The 20908-nt window shown below is 40.1% G+C and overlaps 4 protein-coding genes across 4 annotated transcripts; 2 read left to right on the forward strand and 2 right to left on the reverse strand.

Moving 5' to 3' along the window:
• Positions 1-1544: 1544 nt before the first annotated feature.
• LOC136440518 (zinc finger protein 436-like) lies at positions 1545-2508 on the reverse strand. The gene is made up of 2 exons (XM_066436568.1): positions 2031-2508; positions 1545-1759 (listed from the first exon to the last, which is right to left on the reverse strand). Exons 1-2 carry the CDS (start codon positions 2506-2508, stop codon positions 1545-1547), a joined length of 693 nt encoding a protein of 230 aa, XP_066292665.1.
• LOC136439725 (zinc finger protein 892-like) lies at positions 2507-5680 on the reverse strand. The gene is made up of 2 exons (XM_066435277.1): positions 5633-5680; positions 2507-4548 (listed from the first exon to the last, which is right to left on the reverse strand). Exon 2 carries the CDS (start codon positions 4539-4541, stop codon positions 2718-2720), a length of 1824 nt encoding a protein of 607 aa, XP_066291374.1. The 5' UTR covers positions 4542-4548; positions 5633-5680; the 3' UTR covers positions 2507-2717.
• Positions 5681-9792: 4112 nt separating this feature from the next.
• On the forward strand, positions 9793-20908 carry LOC136440520 (zinc finger protein 420-like). Its single transcript, XM_066436570.1, has 5 exons — positions 9793-9853; positions 11720-12996; positions 15564-15577; positions 15954-18341; positions 18958-20908. Exons 1-4 carry the CDS (start codon positions 9849-9851, stop codon positions 17223-17225), a joined length of 2568 nt encoding a protein of 855 aa, XP_066292667.1. The 5' UTR covers positions 9793-9848; the 3' UTR covers positions 17226-18341; positions 18958-20908.
• LOC136440521 (zinc finger protein 84-like) lies at positions 18970-20370 on the forward strand. Its single transcript, XM_066436571.1, has one exon. The coding sequence runs from the start codon at positions 18970-18972 to the stop codon at positions 20368-20370; it is 1401 nt and encodes a 466-aa protein (XP_066292668.1).

The following is a 20908-nucleotide window of genomic DNA, read 5'->3' on the forward strand; positions in this document are numbered from 1 at the left end:
ATACTAACCAAAAGAAAACCTATTCCTACTTCCGAAAATCAATTGTAAATGAACATATTGTGGATATTAACAAAAGTGAAACTCAGTACGCTAGTTCTCATTTAAATGTACACATTTTGTAACTTCCGTTACCGTTTGAAGTAAGACGTTTCTGACATTGAGATATGCCACATATGAGGTGCCAAACTGTCGTTCTTAAAAGCCAGAAAAGTTTTAAGTCGTCCAAAAAAGGACAGTTTGGCACCTTTTATGTGGCAAATCTTAATGTCAGGAACGTCTTACTTCAAACGGTAACGGAAGTTACAAAATGTGTACATTTAAATGAGAACGAGCGAGTACAATTATATATTTGAAATACCTACACTTTTTCAACGGATACGGGGCCACCATTCTTTAGAAAAACAACATAAGATTTCGTTTTTTTGGTTGGGGGGGGGGGTGTACTCTAACAGTTAGGTTACTGTGATCTCACTGTCAACTTACTATACCGTCTTGAATTGTTTCATCAGCGAACACAAAGCACTTGCTTGGATTTTCGTATTTCTATCTGTCTGCCTACTCATTTATCTGTATATTCTCCATCGTAATGACAGAGGTAAACAACAAAAGTTAATGTGATTAATCTATCAAGTGCGTTTAATAGTGGATGTATATATCTATTGAAACTTCAACTTATCAATAATATCTTCAGCGTTAGCCTGGAGTCCAGCCTTCTTAGCTTTAGTCCGCTACCCAAACTCCGTTCCTCGCCAAGAAGGAGGGTAGCGGAGCTTGGGTAGCGGACTAAAGCTAAGAAGGCTGGACTCCAGGCTACTTAAGCGTATTGGTGCGTAGAGTAGACATTAAGGGCAAAACGAACGGTTTTAAAATGTTCTAGAGCTATGCCTAGTAAAGGGTTAAGTAAATCCTGGTACTGGTACAAATATGTTTTAGGAAAATCTACACACACACTTTGTATTGTAGCAATTTATTCCTGGTCAGAGGCCACATGTAATAACAACAAAAGACTTTGTTCCAAGATAACACTACCTTCTAAAAGCATTACCGAAGACTAAATAAATATTCTTGTTTATTAACTAAGCTATTAAATGTCAATTACATTACTCAAAACATGTTAGTTCTACACACTACTTTTTTTTTCCAAACGCTCTAATTGTTCGAGGACTTGAGCTGTATGTGGATAGATCGGCCATAGCAACTGTCCTGTACCCACACTCTCTCGAACATGCAGTGCTTCTCACCAGTGTATTTTGCTATGTTTATGTACAGTTCCTTAATATCAGTAAATATTCAAATCCATCACATTTGGACGGTCTTAACATCATCAGGGTTCTCATATATCGCAACAGGGCATGCTGGTGACGTGTCCATGTCCACCACTTCCTACACATGTACTGTAGCACCTGAGTCTTTATCTAAATTGATATCCAATGTGGATTTCTCTGCTGCAGACTTGTCAAAGCACATTGTTGAGCTTTTCTGCTGTATGCGTTCTTAAATGTACGCGCAAGTCACTTTTTCTAGCTGCCCTGTACCCACATTTCTCACACTTGTAGGTTTTTTTCGCCAGTATGCTCTCTAATGTGGTCATCCAAATAATATCTCAGTGTTGCAGAATAATCACAATGCTCACACTTGAAGGCTGTATGAGTTCTCATGTGATCAGAATTCTCATCAGTATGTTTTACTAGATGGGTGACCAAATCGGATCTCTGTGCAGCAGAATAGTCGCAATGGTCACACTTGTAGGGCTTTTCTCCTGTATGAGTTCTCATATGATCGGATAGTGCAGTCTTTCGATGTGTCCTGTATCCACACTCACTACACATGTAGCCAGTATGCTTAACTACATGCTTATCTAAACTGGCTTTCTCATCAGTATGTTTTACTAAATGCTAAATGGGTGACCAAATCGGATTTCTGTGCAGCAGAATAGTCGCAAAGGTCACACCTGTAGGGCTTTTCTCCTGTTTGAGTTCTCATATGATTGGATAGTGCAGTCTTTCGATGTGTCCGGTATCCACACTCACTACACATGTAGCCAGTATGTTTTACTAGATGCTTATCTAAACTGGCTTTCTCATCAGTATGTTTTACTAAATGGGTGACCAAATCGGATTTCTGTGCAGCAGAATAGTCGCAATGGTCACACTTGTAGGGCTTTTCTCCTGTATGAGTTCTCATGTGATTGGATAGTGCAGTCTTTCGATGTGTCCTGTATCCACACTCACTACACATGTAGCCAGTATGTTTTACTAGATGCTTATCTATACTGGATTTCATTGCAAAGGAAAAGTTACATCCGTCACACTTGTACGGTTTTACATGAGTTTTCATATGCCTGGATAAGTAAGACTTTAGAACTGCCGTGTATCCACACACCTCACACATGTAGGGTTTTTCACCAGTATGTTTTTCTTTTAAATGGTAGTCAAAGGCAAATTTATTCACAGCAGAATAGTCACACTGGCCACACTTGTAGGGGTTTGGTCCAAGATGAGTTTTCATGTGCTTGGATAGGGTAGACTTATGATGTGCCCTGTACCCGCACTCACTACACACAAGGGTGTCTCCCTGGTGTGATTTGCTTGATGAATGTCCAATTGGGATTTCTGTGGTGCAGAATAGTCACACTGATCATACCTGTGTGTTTTGACATGTACGGACAGGTCATTCGCTCTAGCTGCCCTGTACCCACACTCCCCACACGTGTAGGGCTACTCACTAGTGTGTTGTGCTACTAGTAGATGAATGTCCAGACTGGATTTCCGTGTTGCATAATAGTCACAGTGATCACACTTGTAGGGCTTTACTCTTACTGTATGAGTTTTCATGTGCCTGGATAAGTTAGACTTTTGAGCTGTCCTGTATCCACACTCCCCACACATGTGGGGTTTATCACCAGTATGTTTTGCTAGATGAAAGTCCAAACTGGACTTAAGCGCTGCAGAGTAGTCACACTGGTCACACTTGTAGGGTTTTTCTCCTGTATGAGTTCTCATGTGTTGTTTCAACGCATTCAAGTGACATGTCCTGAACCCACACTCCCCACACATGTAGGGTTTATCACCAGTGTGTATTGCTAGATGGCGATCCAAGCTGGATTTCCTTGCTGCAGAATAGTTACACTGATCACACTTGTAGGGCTTTTTTCTTGTGTGGGTTGATTTGATTTGATTTGATTTATTTGACTTACCTGCATGGGTTCCCATGTGTTTGCGCAGGACTTGCCTATAGTGTGTCCCGAACCCGCATTCCCCACACATGTAGGGTTTCTCACCAGTGTGGTTGGTCAAATGAATGTCTAAATGGGATTTCAGCATTGACGAATAGTCACAGTAATCACACTTGTAGGGCTTTTCTCCTGTGTGGGTTCCCATGTGTTTTTGCAAGACTTGTCTATAGTGTGTCCCAAACTTGCATTCCCCACACATGTAGGGTTTCTCACCAGTGTGGTTTGTCAAATGAATGTCTAAATGGGATTTCAGCATTGACGAATAGTCACAGTAATCACAACTGTAGGGTTTTTCTCCTGTATGGGTTCTCAAATGTAAGCGGAGGCCCTCCTCATTGGGTGTTCTGACCTCACATTCTCCACATATATGGGGTTTCTCTGTACTGGGTTCATCAGGCATATGCATGTGACTTTCGACCTGTTCTACGTGTACATGTGATGATGATATATTGTCAGTATTCATAGGGTTCCGATCAAACATTTCCTCGCATGAAGCTTGCTCTTCCCAGTCCGGCTGCCCGCCTGTGTCTGTTGTCTGGTCGTCCCTGCTGCTTGTCTCGATCCCAGGATGTTCTTGATACAGTTCTTCCATAGAACTTCCACAACTAACATCTATATGTGATGAGGAGTCAGTCTTCTCCACCTTCCAATAAAACGCTTCCTGGCATGAAGCTTGTTCTTCCCAGTCCTGCTGCCTGCCCATGTCTGTTGTCTGCTCCTCTCTGCTGCTTGCCTCGATCTCAGAATGTTCTTGATCCAGTTCTTCCGTAGGACTTCCACAACCAAGATCTATATATGATGAGGAGTCAGTCTTCTCCACCTTCACATGAAACGTTTCGTTGATAAGAGCTTGTTCTTCCTTGTCCTGCTGCCCGCCAGTGTCTGTTGTCTGGCCCTCCCTGCACAGTTCTTCCATAGAACTTCTACAGCCAGGATCTATATGTGATGAGGAGTCAGTCTTCTCAACCTTCACATGAAACGCTTCCTCACATGAAGCTTGTTCTTCCCAGTCCTGCTGCCTGCCCATGTCTGTTGTCCGGTCTTCCCTGCTGCTTGTTTCAATCCCAGGATGTTCTTGACTGACTTGAAACAGTTCTTCCATAGAACTTCTACAGCCAGGATCTATATGTGATGAGGAGTCAGTCTTTTTAACCTTCACATGAAACGTTTCCTTGCATGAAGCTTGTTCTTCCCAGTCCTGCTGCCTGCCCATGTCTGTTGTCTGGTCTTCCCTGCTGCTTGTCTCGTTCCCATGATGGCCGGTATGCAACTTGTCAGTTAAACCTCCACAGCTCGGATTGGTCATCTCTTTTCTGTTGTGGGGAAAAGAGAAGAAAATAGAAGTTAAACTTGATGGGAAGTTCCAACAGAATAAACTGTATAATCCCTTAATGACTTCCGGCAGACACAAATGCTCAACAACCTGCAGGGGCCACTTCTCTCTGAAAGGAGGAGGGACGCCCGCCTCACCTTCTTCTACTAACTAGTTATAATTAACAACCATATCAATATAGACACTGACAGTTCACTGAAACCAGCTCAGGGGCGCACCCGGGGGAGTCACCATCTTAAGTTTCAAACTATCTACGATAGCACCGACACATACAAACACTCATACTTCCTCCATACTATTCCCCAGTGGAATACTGTGCCTGGCACGGTTGTGACTTCTCCCACCGTTGAATCGTTCCGTGCCAGGCTGGAGGCCTGCCCGCCTTAGCCCGGGACTTCAACTCCCCCCTACTTTGCCCCTGATGGGGCTATATGGGGGCCAACATGTAGATGTAGATAAAACAGATCAGTTCTGGGAATTATATAATTTACATATTCCTTCAAACTTTCCAACTAAAGCAGGGTTGTTGCCATTCGGCCTGGAAATGGGCTGTCAAAAATAAATGACATTCTCTTTCTAGCTGCCCTGATACTCTAATCCCCTTTGTCCCGATGCCCCCCCCCCCCCGTCTGTCTTAGTACTTCATACCTCTGTTGTGCTCTCACATATGCTAAAGTAACCCCTTGTCCTGCTGTACTGACAGACTTTAACCCCTTTGCCCTGATGTCTTGACATACACTTCACCTCCCTGTCCTGCTGTTCTGACATATACTTCAACCCCCTCTTTCCTGCTATCCTAAACTCCCCCCCCCCCATGCCCAAGTGGCCAGTCTGATATCATCACCCCTCCCCCCCAACTATTTCGTTTGACAGCCTAAATGTAGATCGGCTGTACACACTGAAGACATTTAAGTATAATTTGCCCCCCTCCCCATTCACCCTCGTCGTTAAACAATGTAGACACTATTAAAGGCGGTTAGTACTCTTACCATATCCGTGTTGTCTAGAGGTATCGCAAAAATCATATCCTACTCAAAAGTAAAAAACTGAACACGCGACAGCACCTTAAATTGCAAGATGGACATCTTGGTACGTCAGGGGTCAAACGACGATGAAAGGTCAAAGTTTACAAACCTGATTTCCCACCTAACTCGGACTGTGAAATCGAGAACCGATTTTGCAGATCGTGTTGTTGCGCCTGGAATATTATGAATTATTCAGGTCATCTCAATTCATTCAGGTATTTTTCTCTTTTCTTTGGTTAGGAATCGGTGTTTTTTTTTACTAAATTTCCTTTAATCGAATTTAATGCCATGTTGATTTGATTATGTGGATAACATCTTCTGTGCTGTAGACCTCGAAACTGGTGCGAGCGTGCGAATAAAAACAGTTTGGCAAAACTATGCCTTTATTGTGAAATATATGTGGTTAGGAAGGATTAACAAAACTAGTATAATGGTATACCGAAATATAGATTCTTCATTTTTGTTCTTCCAAAACGTCTTCTTTGACTTTGTAATCAACTTTGGTATTCTACATGTACAACATCAGTATCCACTTTCTAAAATATTGTTTAGGAATATACAGCATGCATTTTCTTAATATGTAAATCCTTCAGGTGTCTTGTGACAAAATACAATAATAACGTATTCTATTACTTAATATACATACATACATACATACATATACATACATAAATATATATATATATATATATATATAGTTGTGTGAGTGGCACCTTTTTGTCAGAGTAACCACATACATAAGAACGTCACTTATTACAATGGTAAGAAAATGTGTGTTTTTTTTACTCTAGATACTACGCATGTAGGACTTCAGAATATGCAGCACAATCTTTAGAACTTTATAGCTAACTCGAAAAACCCAAATTAACTAATACAACGAATGTTTCACTCTTTTTCTGACATTTATGTCAAGAATGAGAGTAAAAAATTACTTTTTACATGTGCTATAGATAAAAACGATCACATTATCTTCGGCAAATAATCAAGGCTTATTATGGAGAGTGATTGATATTTACGTGCTTATCACCCCCTGCACCATACCATTTGGAAGTTATGATGGGGCGAATGAGTCCAGTCTAGATGGGGTTAAAAATCATTTGGTGGTACAGGACTAGTATATGTGTAGAGTGTGCTGATACAAATGTATATGTTAAAACTGGTCATGAAAAAATATAAGTATGTTGATATTATATGGGCCAGAAAGGTTCGATATTGCAGTGTTGTAAGTTGAAAGTGATGATGACATGGTACAGTCAATATATATGAATAGAATAAATCTTTATTCCATATCAAACACATTTTGAAAGACATAATATCATAATATCATAACATCATAACATCATAATATGACAATATCATAATATCATTTTATCATAAATTCAACATATCAACATATCAACATATCATATTATCATAATGATATGATGATATCATAATATGATAATATGATAATATCATAAATTCATAATACATGTATCAAAATATCGTAATATCGTAATATCGTAGTATCGTAGTATCGTAATATCGTAGTATCGTAATATCGTTATAGCGTAATATCATAATATAATAATATTATAATATGATAATATCATTAAATAATATCATATCATAATATCATAATATCATAATATCATAATATCATAATATCATAATATCATAATATCATAATATCATAATATCATAATATCATAATATCATAATATCATAATATCATAATATTATAATATCATAATATCATAATATCATAATATCATAATATCATAATATCATAATATCATAATATCATAATATCATAATATCATAATATCATAATATCATAATATCATAATATCATAATATCATAATATCATAATATCATAATATCATATCATGATATCATAATATCATAATATCATGATATCATTATATCATAATATCATTATATCATGATATCATAATATCATAATATCATAATATCATAATATCTAAGCCTACTGTTTCACTTTTTTGGGGAGGGTGTTAGATTTGTGAGACCTGTTACTGTTTTTTCCTGTCTCTGTCTTAAATGTGAAACACCCTGGAGGGGAGTTCAGTCAGGTCTTGATGGGTAGCATGGGTCTGTTTTAAAGAGTATCCTGAGGATGTTTATGTCACTATCTGCGCAAGAACCTTTTCTTACTCTATCATCTACGAAGGACTGTGGTCCACATCCAGCGTGGTATACAACTGCATTTTACAAAACCACATAAAGCTTAGTATAATGCCTTCTGTAGTGCCTGCTGCTTGCATATTTCCTTTATATACATCGTTTTGACTTGTCCCGCACGGGGCCAGACTTTCCTGTTTTTGTTTATATAAGCTGCGTCCCAGCGGGAGTGTAGTTTGGCCGGTGGTTTTTGAGGTCACCAGAGAGCATCAATCTAATTTGCACAGGCCTGCTGATAAGCAGGTGTTGTCCTTAGATATAGGTCGACAAAAGGTACTTAAGAATGTAATTATAAACAAGCCCATTTCACCACTTAATTAGACCCTGATTACAATTTCATACATCTTTATTTGTTAATCATTACCTCAATAACCTACCTGTCCAAAACAATGCAAATTCATCAAACCCTACCCGAGTTATTCGCCTCCAAAGGTAACATAAAAAAAACCCACTGCAGTTCTAAGCAAGCCATTAGGGGGTCTAAACTTACATCACTTACTCCCTGTCCCAAGAGCTGTACACCACTTACAAATCGTTACCATAGCAATTTGACTACAAGCTTTCGGGGAATTTATAAACTTTCCTCATTTATTATGCAAATTATCGTCTTATTTGCATGACAAGTATTCAGTTATGTAATGCATCACCGAAACTATCCACATGCCAAAAATTATGATAATCCGTCAATCCCTGCTGGAGTTATTCGTCTCCAAATGTATTAACAAAAACGCCAACTGCAGTTCCAAACGAGCAGCTAAGGGGCCTTAATTCCCACCACTCACTTGCCGTCCCAGAAGCTATATACTACCAAAAAACCATGAACCTGACGCCTCCAGAAAATTTGGCCTCAAACGTTGAAGCTCAAATACCCGATAGGAGGCCCATTATCGAACTTGACCTTCCTCTTTGACATCACTACCTATCTACGAAATATCATGCACAACCGCCAATAGCTCCTCGAGTTATGCTGGCGACATACAAACTCTCTCACACACAAAGTCTGCTGCAGTTTTGTAGGAAAGCGCCAAATAAATCATTTTTAAACTTGACCTCCGTTCCCACAATCTCTTCCAAACTACCAAAATTCATTGAGATCCATCAACGTTTCCGTCACTTTTTTTGCCTACATACAAACACAGAAAAAATTAAAAGTCCGCTGTAGTATTGTTGAAAAACGCCAGGTGAACTATTTTTAAACTTGACCTTCCTTTGCACAACCACTACACACCTACCAAATATCATGAAGATCTATCAAAGGTTTCCCGAGTTATGATCTTGACATACATACAGACCCACACAACAGCCGGCTCAACCGAAAACATAATCTACTCCGAGTTCCTCGGCGAAGATAATAATGCATTCAGTCATATCAAGTATATAGTGAAAACATGGTCTACTAGTCTATACATACCAACAATTGGATATAATTGCAAATGGATTGTATATCAATAAGTTTATTTATTTATCTTCTGTTGTTTTTCTCGGACTGGGACAATAAACCAAATATGTCCTGTTTTTCATTTGCCCTTTTACATGATGCAATAAAGCTGAAAGAGATAAAAGTTGTGTTTAACGTATCATAGAACTGCTGGTTCTACGTCTAAACATTCTTTGTTACATTTACCTATTTTTACACAGTAAGGGGTATCTCCTAAAAGTCGACCAACCTTTCCGAAGTTTCGCTCGTCTTTGTCGCTTCTGCAGCAGGTCAGTCTTGCTATCCCTGCGCTCAACCAAAAAACATTACTGTAACATTTTCATTTATGTGCTTAATTTTTGACAACCAAATGCTTCCAATGTACATTTGATACGACTAGATGTTTTATCAATGTTACATTATCGCTATATTGTAAGTATACAACTCCGTTAATCTACAATCTGTTGCCGATTGGACAACCCGGATGAGGTGGGTAATTAGGTTCACAAACTTTCGCCTTTGACCAGCCTTCTGGCCTTGGACGTGGCATATCCTATTCGCCATTTTGTGTGCTGTCCTTTGTGTGCTGTGCTGTGCGTGGCTCTTTCCAGTGCAGTAGAAGACGACTTTCACGGTATTTCTAGACACCACGAATGAGGTAAAGATACTAACCGTCTTATCAAGTCTTTATTGCAGACGATCATACGCTAATCTCCACGCAGATCTGACGGTTGCAAAGACCTTATCCAACTGGAAAAATGAGTTTTTATGCAATAAAGACTCCTTTTCCAGTTGGATACGGTCCTTGCAAATGTTAAATCTGCTTGGATATTAATCATACGCCACAAATGCTCTAAAATACATCTTTCGTATAGAATGTACAGCACCTGGAATGCTTTAAAACTGTAAAGTCATTAGCTTTTGTTCACATTGTACATCTCTTATTGTTCAGATTGTACATTGCTGAAGTAGCCTTATCTTTCTTTTATCATTTGCGTACATGTATATTCTGTATATGTTATGTTCCTGTGTACCATGTAGTTTTGTCCAGTTATGTTTGTTGATAAGGACCATGGAAGAGTAGCTGCAATGTATTTATATATTGTGGATCGGAATAAACTCAACTCAACCACTATCTTTGGGACTATGCACGGTTAACTGGAAGGGTAGTCGGGGGAGGGGGCCCGAAAGACGAACGTTTTACCCCAGTAAATTTACTTAAAGGCCGGATAATGTAAACTATAGACTTCAACATGCTACTGGCACCTGTGCAGTTCACATCACTGGAGGCCTGGCTAAGACAGTTTACCAAATACAAGTTACTCTTCAAGTATACTCTTCTATGTTTGGAAGAACAACAGAAATTAGAAATCAAAGTATGACTACACAAGAAAATAGCTTGAATGACACTTTATAATAGCCCACAAATAAAGTAATGACAACACTGTCTTCTGATTTAGTTTGAGACATTGGCTGGCAGTTATGCGTACCGTTCTACAGAGCCCCAGTCTATACTGGTTTATAGATCAAGATCCCCCTCCAATTTGATAACATTTAGGCTACAGCAAGTAAATTTTATGGATGACATCCTCTATCCTGCAGACTCCAAATTTTGTGCGCGGGTGAAAAAAACAAGGTGGGCAAAGAAAAACACCTATCGTTACATTTTTAAGCTTTAATACCATAAAGCATGTAGGAAGAATCAAAGCGATGAAACATGGTATCACAACCAACAAGTTTTTATGTTTTGCCCATTCTATAGGTATGGGTTAAACATATTGTTTTCTCTCATGTTTTTTCTTACACTGGGGTACTTATGCATTTGTTTGAAATAAGTGGATGTGGTTTAGGGCTGGTCCATATTGTGTGGAAGCGCCATTGGAAGAGTTAATTCCTGCATGGAGAGACAATTTTTTTTCAAACTCAGTTTCAGACTGGGGTGATCCATTTTTTGAGTGGGAGTGTTTTAGAATGGTCCATTATGTATGGGGGGGCTGTGGAAGGGTCTGTTTTTGCATAGGGGGTTGAATTGGGAAATCTCCATTTCGGACTGGTATGACTTTACAATAAATTCCTTTTGGGAAGAAGTATTTTCTTGATATTTCAATTTCCCCAGGTGTTATTTTGGGACTGTCCATTTTTGCATAAGGAGGAGTATGGGTGACACATGCTGTATTTGCTGGCAAATGTTGCCTTTCTAGTTTATACCTGTATTCATAAACAGGAAGTAACACTGGTGTCAACATTAAAATCATTATTGATCCGGGTTTGTATAACACATAAACAATAGAGAAAGAACGCCGAGACAACGCTTTCCGTACACTGGGCACAGGGGTCTCCTAAGGCAGACTGACTGTGACTAACTTTACATGATTCTGGCTCTGCTCACTTCACCTGAAGTTCTCTCCGCTATTGCTATTTTGACTGTCTGACTGAACTATTGAACCTCAGAATTCCCCCTTATTTTTATACTGTTTGCAGCAGACAGACAGCTAGACTTTTGTAATTTGTTTTTCCACGACAGAGAAAAGATGGCCGATCCCAGCTGTGGACGTTCTACTGAAGATCTGCACCCTGGACATCCTGGGGACGAGACAAACAGCAGGGAGGACCAACCAAAAGACATGGACAGGCAGCAGGACAGGGAAGAACAAGCTTCATGCCAGGAAGCGTTTGATGAGAAGGTTAAGAAAACTGACTCGTTCTTACATCTGGAACAGGTGGAAAGTCACATGCCTAAGCTCAAAACTGAGAAACCCTACATGTGTGGGGAATGTGGGTACAGGGCATACAAAAGGTATAGACTATTCAGCCATGTGACAGGAGAAAAGCCATACAAGTGTAATCAGTGTGATTATTCTGCAGCACAGGAACTCCATTTGAATTACCACATGACAAAACACTCTGGTGAGAAACCCTACATGTGTGAGGAGTGTGGATACCGCACAACTAGAAAGAGTGATCTGTCCGTACATATTAGGACTCACACAGGTGAGAAGCCGTATAAGTGTGATCAGTGTGACTTTTCTGCAGCACAGACATCTAATTTGAATTACCACATGACAAAACACACTGGTGAGAAACCCTATATGTGTGGAGAGTGTGGGTACCGCACAACTAGAAAGAGTAATCTTTCCGCACATATCAGAACTCATACAGGTGAAAAGCCGTACAAGTGCCATCAGTGTGACTATTCTGCAGCACGGAAACCTTATTTGGATTACCACATGACAAAACACACTGGTGAGAAACCCTACATGTGTGCAGAGTGTGGATACAGGACACACCAAAAGTTTGCCCTATCCAGGCATATGGGAACTCATGCAGGAGAAAAACCCTACAAGTGTGATCAGTGTGACTATTCTGCAGCACAAAAAACCCTTTTGGATGCCCACATGACAAAACACACTGGCGAGAAGCCATACATGTGTGAGCAATGTGGGTACAGGACAGCTAGAAAGTATGATCTTTCCGTACATATGGGGACCCATACAGGAGAAAAACCCTACAAGTGTGACTTCGTCGAACATTCCACAACACACAAATCCACTTTGGACCACCATCAAGCAACACACACTGGTGATAAACTCTTCTCGAGTGGAGAGTGTGGGTACAGGACAACTAGAAAGTCTGAGCTATCCATACATATGAGAACTCATACAGGAGAAAAACCCTTTAAGTGTGATCAATGTGACTATTCTGCCGCTAGGAAAACCAGTTTGAAGCACCATCTTGCAAAACACAGTGGTGAGAAACCCTTCAAGTGTGAGGAGTGTGGATACAGTGCAGTGTGCGTCATTTGTCTATTCTAGCCATACATATGAGAACCCATACGGGTGAAAAGCCCTACAAGTGCGATGATTGCGGGTACAGGACAGCACAGAAGTGTGGTCTATCTCGGCATATGAAGACCCATTCAAGGCCAAATCCATAGAATTGATCATGAATCTCGAATTGCACTGTTTACATTCAAAAAAGTCTACTCGACTCGATTCCAGTTGGCCTTTATGCGAATTGATTGGATAGATTTTACCGAGTGTGAACCTTGCATAACCGATGGCACTGTTGGTCATGCACAGCTCAAATGACCAAACCATTTTGGTACAATATATTGTTATGACAATATCCACAAAATTCAGCAGTTGAAATAGCATTAATGATTTTTTTATCAGTCACAAAGTAGACTACTACGGTGGACCCGTCCCCTGTTGTTGTGACTTGCACTTATGTGTGGCCCAAGGGCTACAGAAATGGAGATGACTGACTATACAGAATTTTAAAGAAGAACTTTATTGCACGACAATTGTACATGGTACAAAGTATCACAAGAATTCGTAAACATAATACAAAGTAGAAGTATAGAATAGAACTTAACATCATAATTACTAATACAATACAATAAGGGCTAGCATGCGTTTTGATATAGTGTAACAGTTATAATCGAGTTGGTTTAATCATTAGTTTCGGTATTTTTTCTAATGTGAAAGCAGTCATTTAGATATTTACCTATTTTCGCATTGTGGGGATTGCTGCATTTGAATATATACTCAAAACGGACTGTAGTATCGAGACTCTTAAAACTTGTACTTGTTTCGAGAAATGTGAATTACTTATTACGTAAAACATCATATTTAGAGCATTCCACGACAAAGTGAAATTCATCTTCAATTTCCATTGGACAATATGGGCAGGACCTTTGGTCAGGAGCTACATTATGATATCTGCCCGTCTCTATTTTTAACTAAATGGGAATTATTTTGCAAAGCACGAAAATACACAAATTTGTCTCTCTGCATAGCATCAATGTGATTATTCTGCAACACGGAAATCACATTTGACAAAACATCTAGCAAAATACAAGGCGAGTACAGGCCATCACCCAAGTCGTACCTATGCAAACGTATAAGAAATCATACAGGAAAACATCCCTACAACTGTGATGAATGATGTGATCATTCTGCAGCACAGAAATTCGAGTTGGTATAGAAAATACACCAGTGATGCTGTACATGTGTGGGAAGTGGTGGACATGGACACGTCACCTGCATGTTCTGTTGCGACATATGAGAACCCGGACACTATAAACACCATGCAGTTGTGACTATGTAGCAGTGCAGAGAACAGATTTTGACAACTATGTTCTTCATAGCAAAATACTTTAGCGAGAAGCCCCTACATGTTCGTAGCATCTATAGAAGGCTATCTGGGCCTGGGGGGGGGGGGGTCTTGTATAAATACACTTTTTGCTGATGACTTCTTTTCGCACGGGTCGTTTGTGCAGCCAGTCCGTAACTAAACGACCCGTACGAAAAGAAGTCATCAACAAAAGCCGGAAGAAAAACGCTAATAGAGCTTGCTATGGAGGCCAACATGTCCGAGGGAATGTTGGTACAGGACAATTTATAATGTCCTTATATCCGATGCTTACGTACGTCCCAAACTAGTACTAGTATTACAGCGTTTAAGAATTGATATAGCAATATGAAGAATATGGTATAATGCTAACACATTTTAAGTAATTGATTTGGTGTTTGATACACTAGATAATAAACTAGGTTCGTTTAGTCATAGGTAAAGCTTTTCAGACTATAGTATTTGTCCAGTTTGCTTTCTTTGTTGTTCTTAAAAAGAATTGTGACCAAGAAGAATTGATAGCTGGAATAAACTTGTGTGTGTAGATCTTGCTCAATATACTTCATTATGCTGTACTAGTACTATAGTACCAGGCTATACTTAATCATTTATTTGCATGACTCCTGAATATTTTTAAGAACTATCCTTTTTTGCCGTTGATGTCTGTACACAATAATAGGCTTAGATACATTTGGAAAGGTATCCAGTATCAAAGGCACTTCAATTACATCATCGGCTGTTGTTTGTTTAATATCATCGGCTGTTGTTTGTTTAGTGCATCATAACTACTGTATACAATATATACATATATATGTATATATATTTGTTATTATACATATATATGATACATGATAATCTAAGGTAATATAATGTGATATGCTGCAAGATAAGGAACCGCGTAGTTCCCAGCCAAATAGTAGTGGACAACCTCAAGTCAACCGTACACACTCACGCCACATCTTAAGAAAAGAAGGTGTAGCCACATAGTTCCCGGGAATATAAATAAGAAAAACGCAAGAAATGGGTCCTATGAAACACAGATTCTTAGTTACTCTTATTAGCGTAAGTCCCCTAATCGGCAATCCGTTATACATTTCCCAACCGATCAATATGGGTGATCAGGTTGGTAAACTTTGACCTTTCACCGAGAAGACTTTTGTGAATGACAATGACATTTGTCGGAGTAACATTTGGGTCCGCCATTTTGCCCCTTGTCTTATTCACGACATTTCTAGACAATACGGAAAAGGTAAGAGTACAAACAGTCATGTATGTACGCGCTTTTAGATAAAGAATAACGATCGCAAACCACGGGTCCCTATGATACTGCACAAGGTCATTTAAACTTGACATGGGGAGGGGGGCCATGATATGTAAAGTATGTTCATTGATCGATGGGGAACCTCCCATTGTGTACAGATGTCACGCACACGAATGTTTGTGTAATGGACGAAATGTGTAGTTATGTCGCCATGTATCTTGAAAAGAGGGAAGAAGCTACTGGAACTTGGATATACGGTAGTAGTACATGTAACGTAACCTTTGTGTTACTGTTTAGTATTAGTCTGGTTATATTTCAATGTTCATATTATCTTTTTCCGTTTGTCTCATATTAATTACGTGAGGAAATATTTCATGTGAAGGTTGAGAAGACTGACTCCTCATCACATCTAGAACAGGGACAGAGTCACATGCCTGACCTTCCTTTCCCTTCTGTCATTTGTTTACCCCACAACAGAGAAAAGATGGCTGATCCTGGTTGTGGAAGTTCTATGGATCCTGGTTGTGGAAGTTCTATGGAAGAACTGTGTCAAAAACATCCCGGGAACGAGACAAGCAGCAGGGAGGGCCAGACAACAGACATGGGCAGGCAGCAGGACTGGGAAGAACAAGCTTCATGCGAGGAAACGTTTGATGGGAAACTAAGGAATACTGACAGTACATCATCAGCACATCTAGAAAAGGACTGTTTTTCCCACAACAGAAAAAAGATGGATGATCATGGTTGTGGAAGTTCTATGGATGAACTGTATCAAGAACATCCTGGGATTGAATCAAGCAGCAGGGAGGACCAGACAACAGACATGGGCAGGCAGCAGGACAGGGAAGAACAAGCTTCATGCCAGGAAACGTTTGATGTGAGGGTTGAGAAAACTGATTCGTCCTCACATCTAGAACAGGTGGAAAGTCACATGCCTGAACTCAATCCTGAGAAACGCTTTGTTTGTGGGGAGTGTGGATTCAGGACACGTCATAGGCAAGCATTATTTGTGCACAAGAAAACCCATACAGGAGAAAGACCCTTCAAGTGTGATCAGTGTGATTATTCTGCAGCACGGAAATCCCATTTGGACATACATCAAGCAAGACATACCGGTGAGAAACCCTTCATGTGTGGGGAGTGTGGGTACAGGACGCATCACCGAAATGCCTTGCACCAACACATGAGAACCCATACAGGAGAAAAGCCCTACAAGTGTGATCAGTGCGACTATTCTGCAACGCGGAAATCTCATTTGGACGGCCATCTGGCAAAACATACCGGTGAAAAACCCTACATGTGTGGGGAGTGTGGATACAGGACAACTCAAAAGTTTCACTTAGCCAAACACATGAGAACTCATACTGGAGAAAAACCGTACAAGTGTGATCAGTGTGATTATTGTGCAGCAGAAAAATCCAGTTTGGACACTCATCTCACAAGACACACAGGTGAGAAACCCTACAGATGTGGAGAATGCGGGTTCAGGACACGTCATAAGAAATCCCTACGCCTTCACGTGAGAACCCATACAGGAGAAAAGCACTACAAGTGTGACTTTGCTGCAGCTCAGAAAGCATGTGTGGAGACTGCGAGTACAGGACAGCATACAAGTCAGACCTACCCAAACATGTGAGGATTCATACAAGAGAAAATCATTACAAGTAGTACAAATGAACTCAATGTGTCAGTGATAATTCTTTAGCACATCGGCACGCTCATTGCGAAAAATAACACTGGTGATACTGTACTAGTACATACATGGGATCGGAACTGGTGGACATTGTTACGTCACCAGCATGTCCTGTGCGAGAGATTGTGGGTATATGACAGTGAACCACAACTATATCCGCATGTACTAGTACCAAATTTCACTTTAACCATTAATAATGTCATTCTTTACCCTAGATGTCCCTACCCCATGTTGGTAAGAAGTTTTAATAAATAAATGTGTCCACTACTGTTAAATACGCTACGGTTACATTAGTTGTTGTTTTCTTCTATCATTATGATACGTAATAAGAAATACTAAACAATTTGTTTATGAGTAATATCTTTATGTCTCTATGCGCAATGATAGATATTGCTTTCTTGCAGAGTCGGTGATTCTACTTTGAGTGATCGGAATGTTAGTCTCTGTATATCGCAGAGACTTCGATCGGGGTCTCTACCAGTTGAGAGGTCAATCGGTATCGTTTTTCTTTGAATCACAAATTGTACCCGCAGATATGGCGGAGACTTTCATTTATTTGGTAGTATGATATCAGCACAACTGCATTCTCCCCGAATTGACTGCAATTTTTTACATTGCTCATTAAAAATACAAAGTGAAACACAGAGTTATTAGAATATTCACAAAGTCACGTCAAGTTGTGCGAGATACAATGTAAGTGGAACCTGAAGTTCAGGACCCCGAAGGTAAGTTATTGTACAGTCTAATGGCGCCATGCAGAAAGGATTGCTGCAGTCTCTTGGTTCTAGCATAGGGAACAGTGATATTGTGAAATGCCTGAAATTGTGAAATAAAATGTTAAAACCCGAGCAATGTGGAGGAAATGTTTGCAAGGAAACACATTCCTGGCGTAGGTCCCGCAATCCGTTATCCTGTAACCGGTCAATGTGGGTAATCAGGTTCCAATTTTTGACCTTTGACCGATAATACGTTTGACCTTCGAATTTGTCCGCTTTTTGCCTATTTATCGCGTTCCTTTGTCTCTCGATTTTCACACTACTTCTAGACAGCACGGACGAGGTAAGACTACAAATTGCCTTCTAAAGTCATTGTTCAGTGTTAATGTTGGCACTTTTATGAATTGTGGTGATCCCTAGCCACTGGTATCAGTCAGACATGGCACGATCATTTTGGGGTGAATATGGGGAGGGGGGCAGTATGTACATCCATTTGGTATCAGGACAACTCGGCACCTGGGACAACTCGGCCCCTAGCCATTTAGTACAACTCGGCACTAATCTCAGAACAACTCGGTGCCGAGCCCAATTAACTGACATAGATCAGCAAACAGAACAGAAACTTTTTAAGATCTATGTGAGAAATAAAACATGTTTAACTTATAACTGCCAAACATTTCGTCTCAAATTTTACGGAAATTTAAAAATCTGCAGGTCACTCCGCCCAAAGAAGCCTCCTTGCTCCGCCGTAGCATTATTCTGTTGGGAAGGTTAAAGATTAAATTTCCGTTTATGATTCTTAGGAATTAGTGAATGTTCTTCTATTCAAATTTCATAGAACAGGACAAAGTATATTTCAGTATGCCAGTCTTTTTTCCTGGAGTATCATTCTGTTAGGACCACACATCCGGCCATCAAGTAATTTTTTTTTTGCTTCTTATGTCATTCTTGTTTTCTAGAATTTAACAGAGATGGCCAATTCCCGATCTGCAACTTATGATCTGCGTCCCAAACGTCCAAGGAACAAGACAAACAGCAAGGAGGGCAAGACAGCAGGCATGGGAAGGCAGAAGGATAGGGAAGGACAAGCTTCATGTGAGGAAACGTTTGATGAGAACCTAAGGAATACTGACAATACATCAACATCACATGTAGAACAGGTGGAAAGTCAGATGCCAAAGCTCAATACTAAGAAGCGCCACATTTGTGGGAAGTGTGGCTTCAGGACACATAAAAGGTCTCACCTATCCAGGCACATGAGAACTCATACAGGAGAAAAGCCCTACAAGTGTGACCAGTGTGACTATGCTGCAGCACAGAAGTACAGTTTGGACATCCATTTAGCAACCCACTCTGGAGAAAAGCCCTACATGTGTGGCGAGTGTGGATACAGGACAAGTGATAGGTCTCGCCTATTCAGGCATATGAGAACTCACACAGGAGAAAAACCCCATAAATGTGATCATTGTGACTATTCTGCAGCACGGAAATCCCAATTGGACAGACATTTAGCAAATCACACAGGTGAGAAGCCCTACCTGTGTAAGGAGTGTGGATACATGGCAACGCTCAAGTCAGACCTTTTGAGACATGCAAGAACTCATACGGGAGAGAAACCGTACAAGTGTGATCAATGTGACTATTCAGCATCTCGAAGAGCCCATTTGGTTCAACATATTACAAAACACACCGGTGATAAAGCCTATCTCTGTGGGAAATGTGGGTACAGGTCAGCTAGAAAGTATGACCTGTCCGTACATATGAGAGCTCACACAGGAGAAAGACCCTTCAAATGTGATCTATGTGACTACTCTGCAGCACAGAAATCCAGTTTGGACTCCCATCTAGTAAGACACACTGGCAAGAAACCTTATATGTGTAGGGAGTGTGGATACAGGACAGCTCGAAAGTCTACCTTAACTTTGCATATGAAGATACACAAAGGGGAGAAAGCTTACGAGTGTGGTCAATGTGACTATTCTGCTGTGCATAAATCCAGTTTGGACTTTCATTTAGCAAAGCACACTGGTGAGAAACCCCACGTGTGTGGGGTGTGTGGGTACAGGACACAGCAAAAGTCTAACCTAAGCAGGCATATGAAAACTCATACAAAATATAAACCATACAAGTGTGATCAATGTGACTTTTCTGCTGCACACAAATCCATTTTTGACCGCCATCTTTTAAAACACAATACATGTAGTACGAATCGCCACGTGTGCAAGGAATGTGAATACAGGACGCCTTACAGGTCTGGCTTGGTCAAACATATGAGAACTCATACAGGAGATAAACCCTACAAGTGTGACCAGTGTGGCTATTCTGCTGCACAGATATCCAATTTGAACAAGCATCTAGCAAAACACAGGTGACTGCAAATGTAGCGGCTGCCAATACAGGACATATAAGACATGTCCCAGCATATGAGTACCCATACAAGAACTACTAGAAAAGTTGGGCGAGAGGAGCTATATAAACTGTTGTGTTGTGTTGCAGTATATATTGTGGCAAATATTTTAGAATCGTTACATGTTTATAGAGCAAAAAGGAGAAAAATACATCAAAAACTAATAGAACAGTTGGTTGAGAGGAGCTAAAAATGTGTTGCAATGTGATGTTTTGGAAATTGATACATGTTAATAGAGCACAATAGGTTGAACTGTGATAGTTATTTACAGTAATCTACCTGATAGAGGATAGTTTATACATGTATTGTCGTGTTTAAAAACTATGATAGAAGCTTTAAACGTCGATTTGTTTTTCTTTAGAAGATCAGAGAACCTGTGCTTGGCCATACCAGTCCGAGGTAAATTGGTACCGTATAGTTTGAATGTGCATCGGTCTTTGGGGAAAACTATTGTACCAAGGTTTACCTAGAATATAGATATGCGTGCTGTAGTGCAGCACTTA

The sequence above is a fragment of the Branchiostoma lanceolatum genome, chromosome 8, assembly GCF_035083965.1.
Source record: "Branchiostoma lanceolatum isolate klBraLanc5 chromosome 8, klBraLanc5.hap2, whole genome shotgun sequence".
NCBI classification, from domain to species: domain Eukaryota; kingdom Metazoa; phylum Chordata; class Leptocardii; order Amphioxiformes; family Branchiostomatidae; genus Branchiostoma; species Branchiostoma lanceolatum.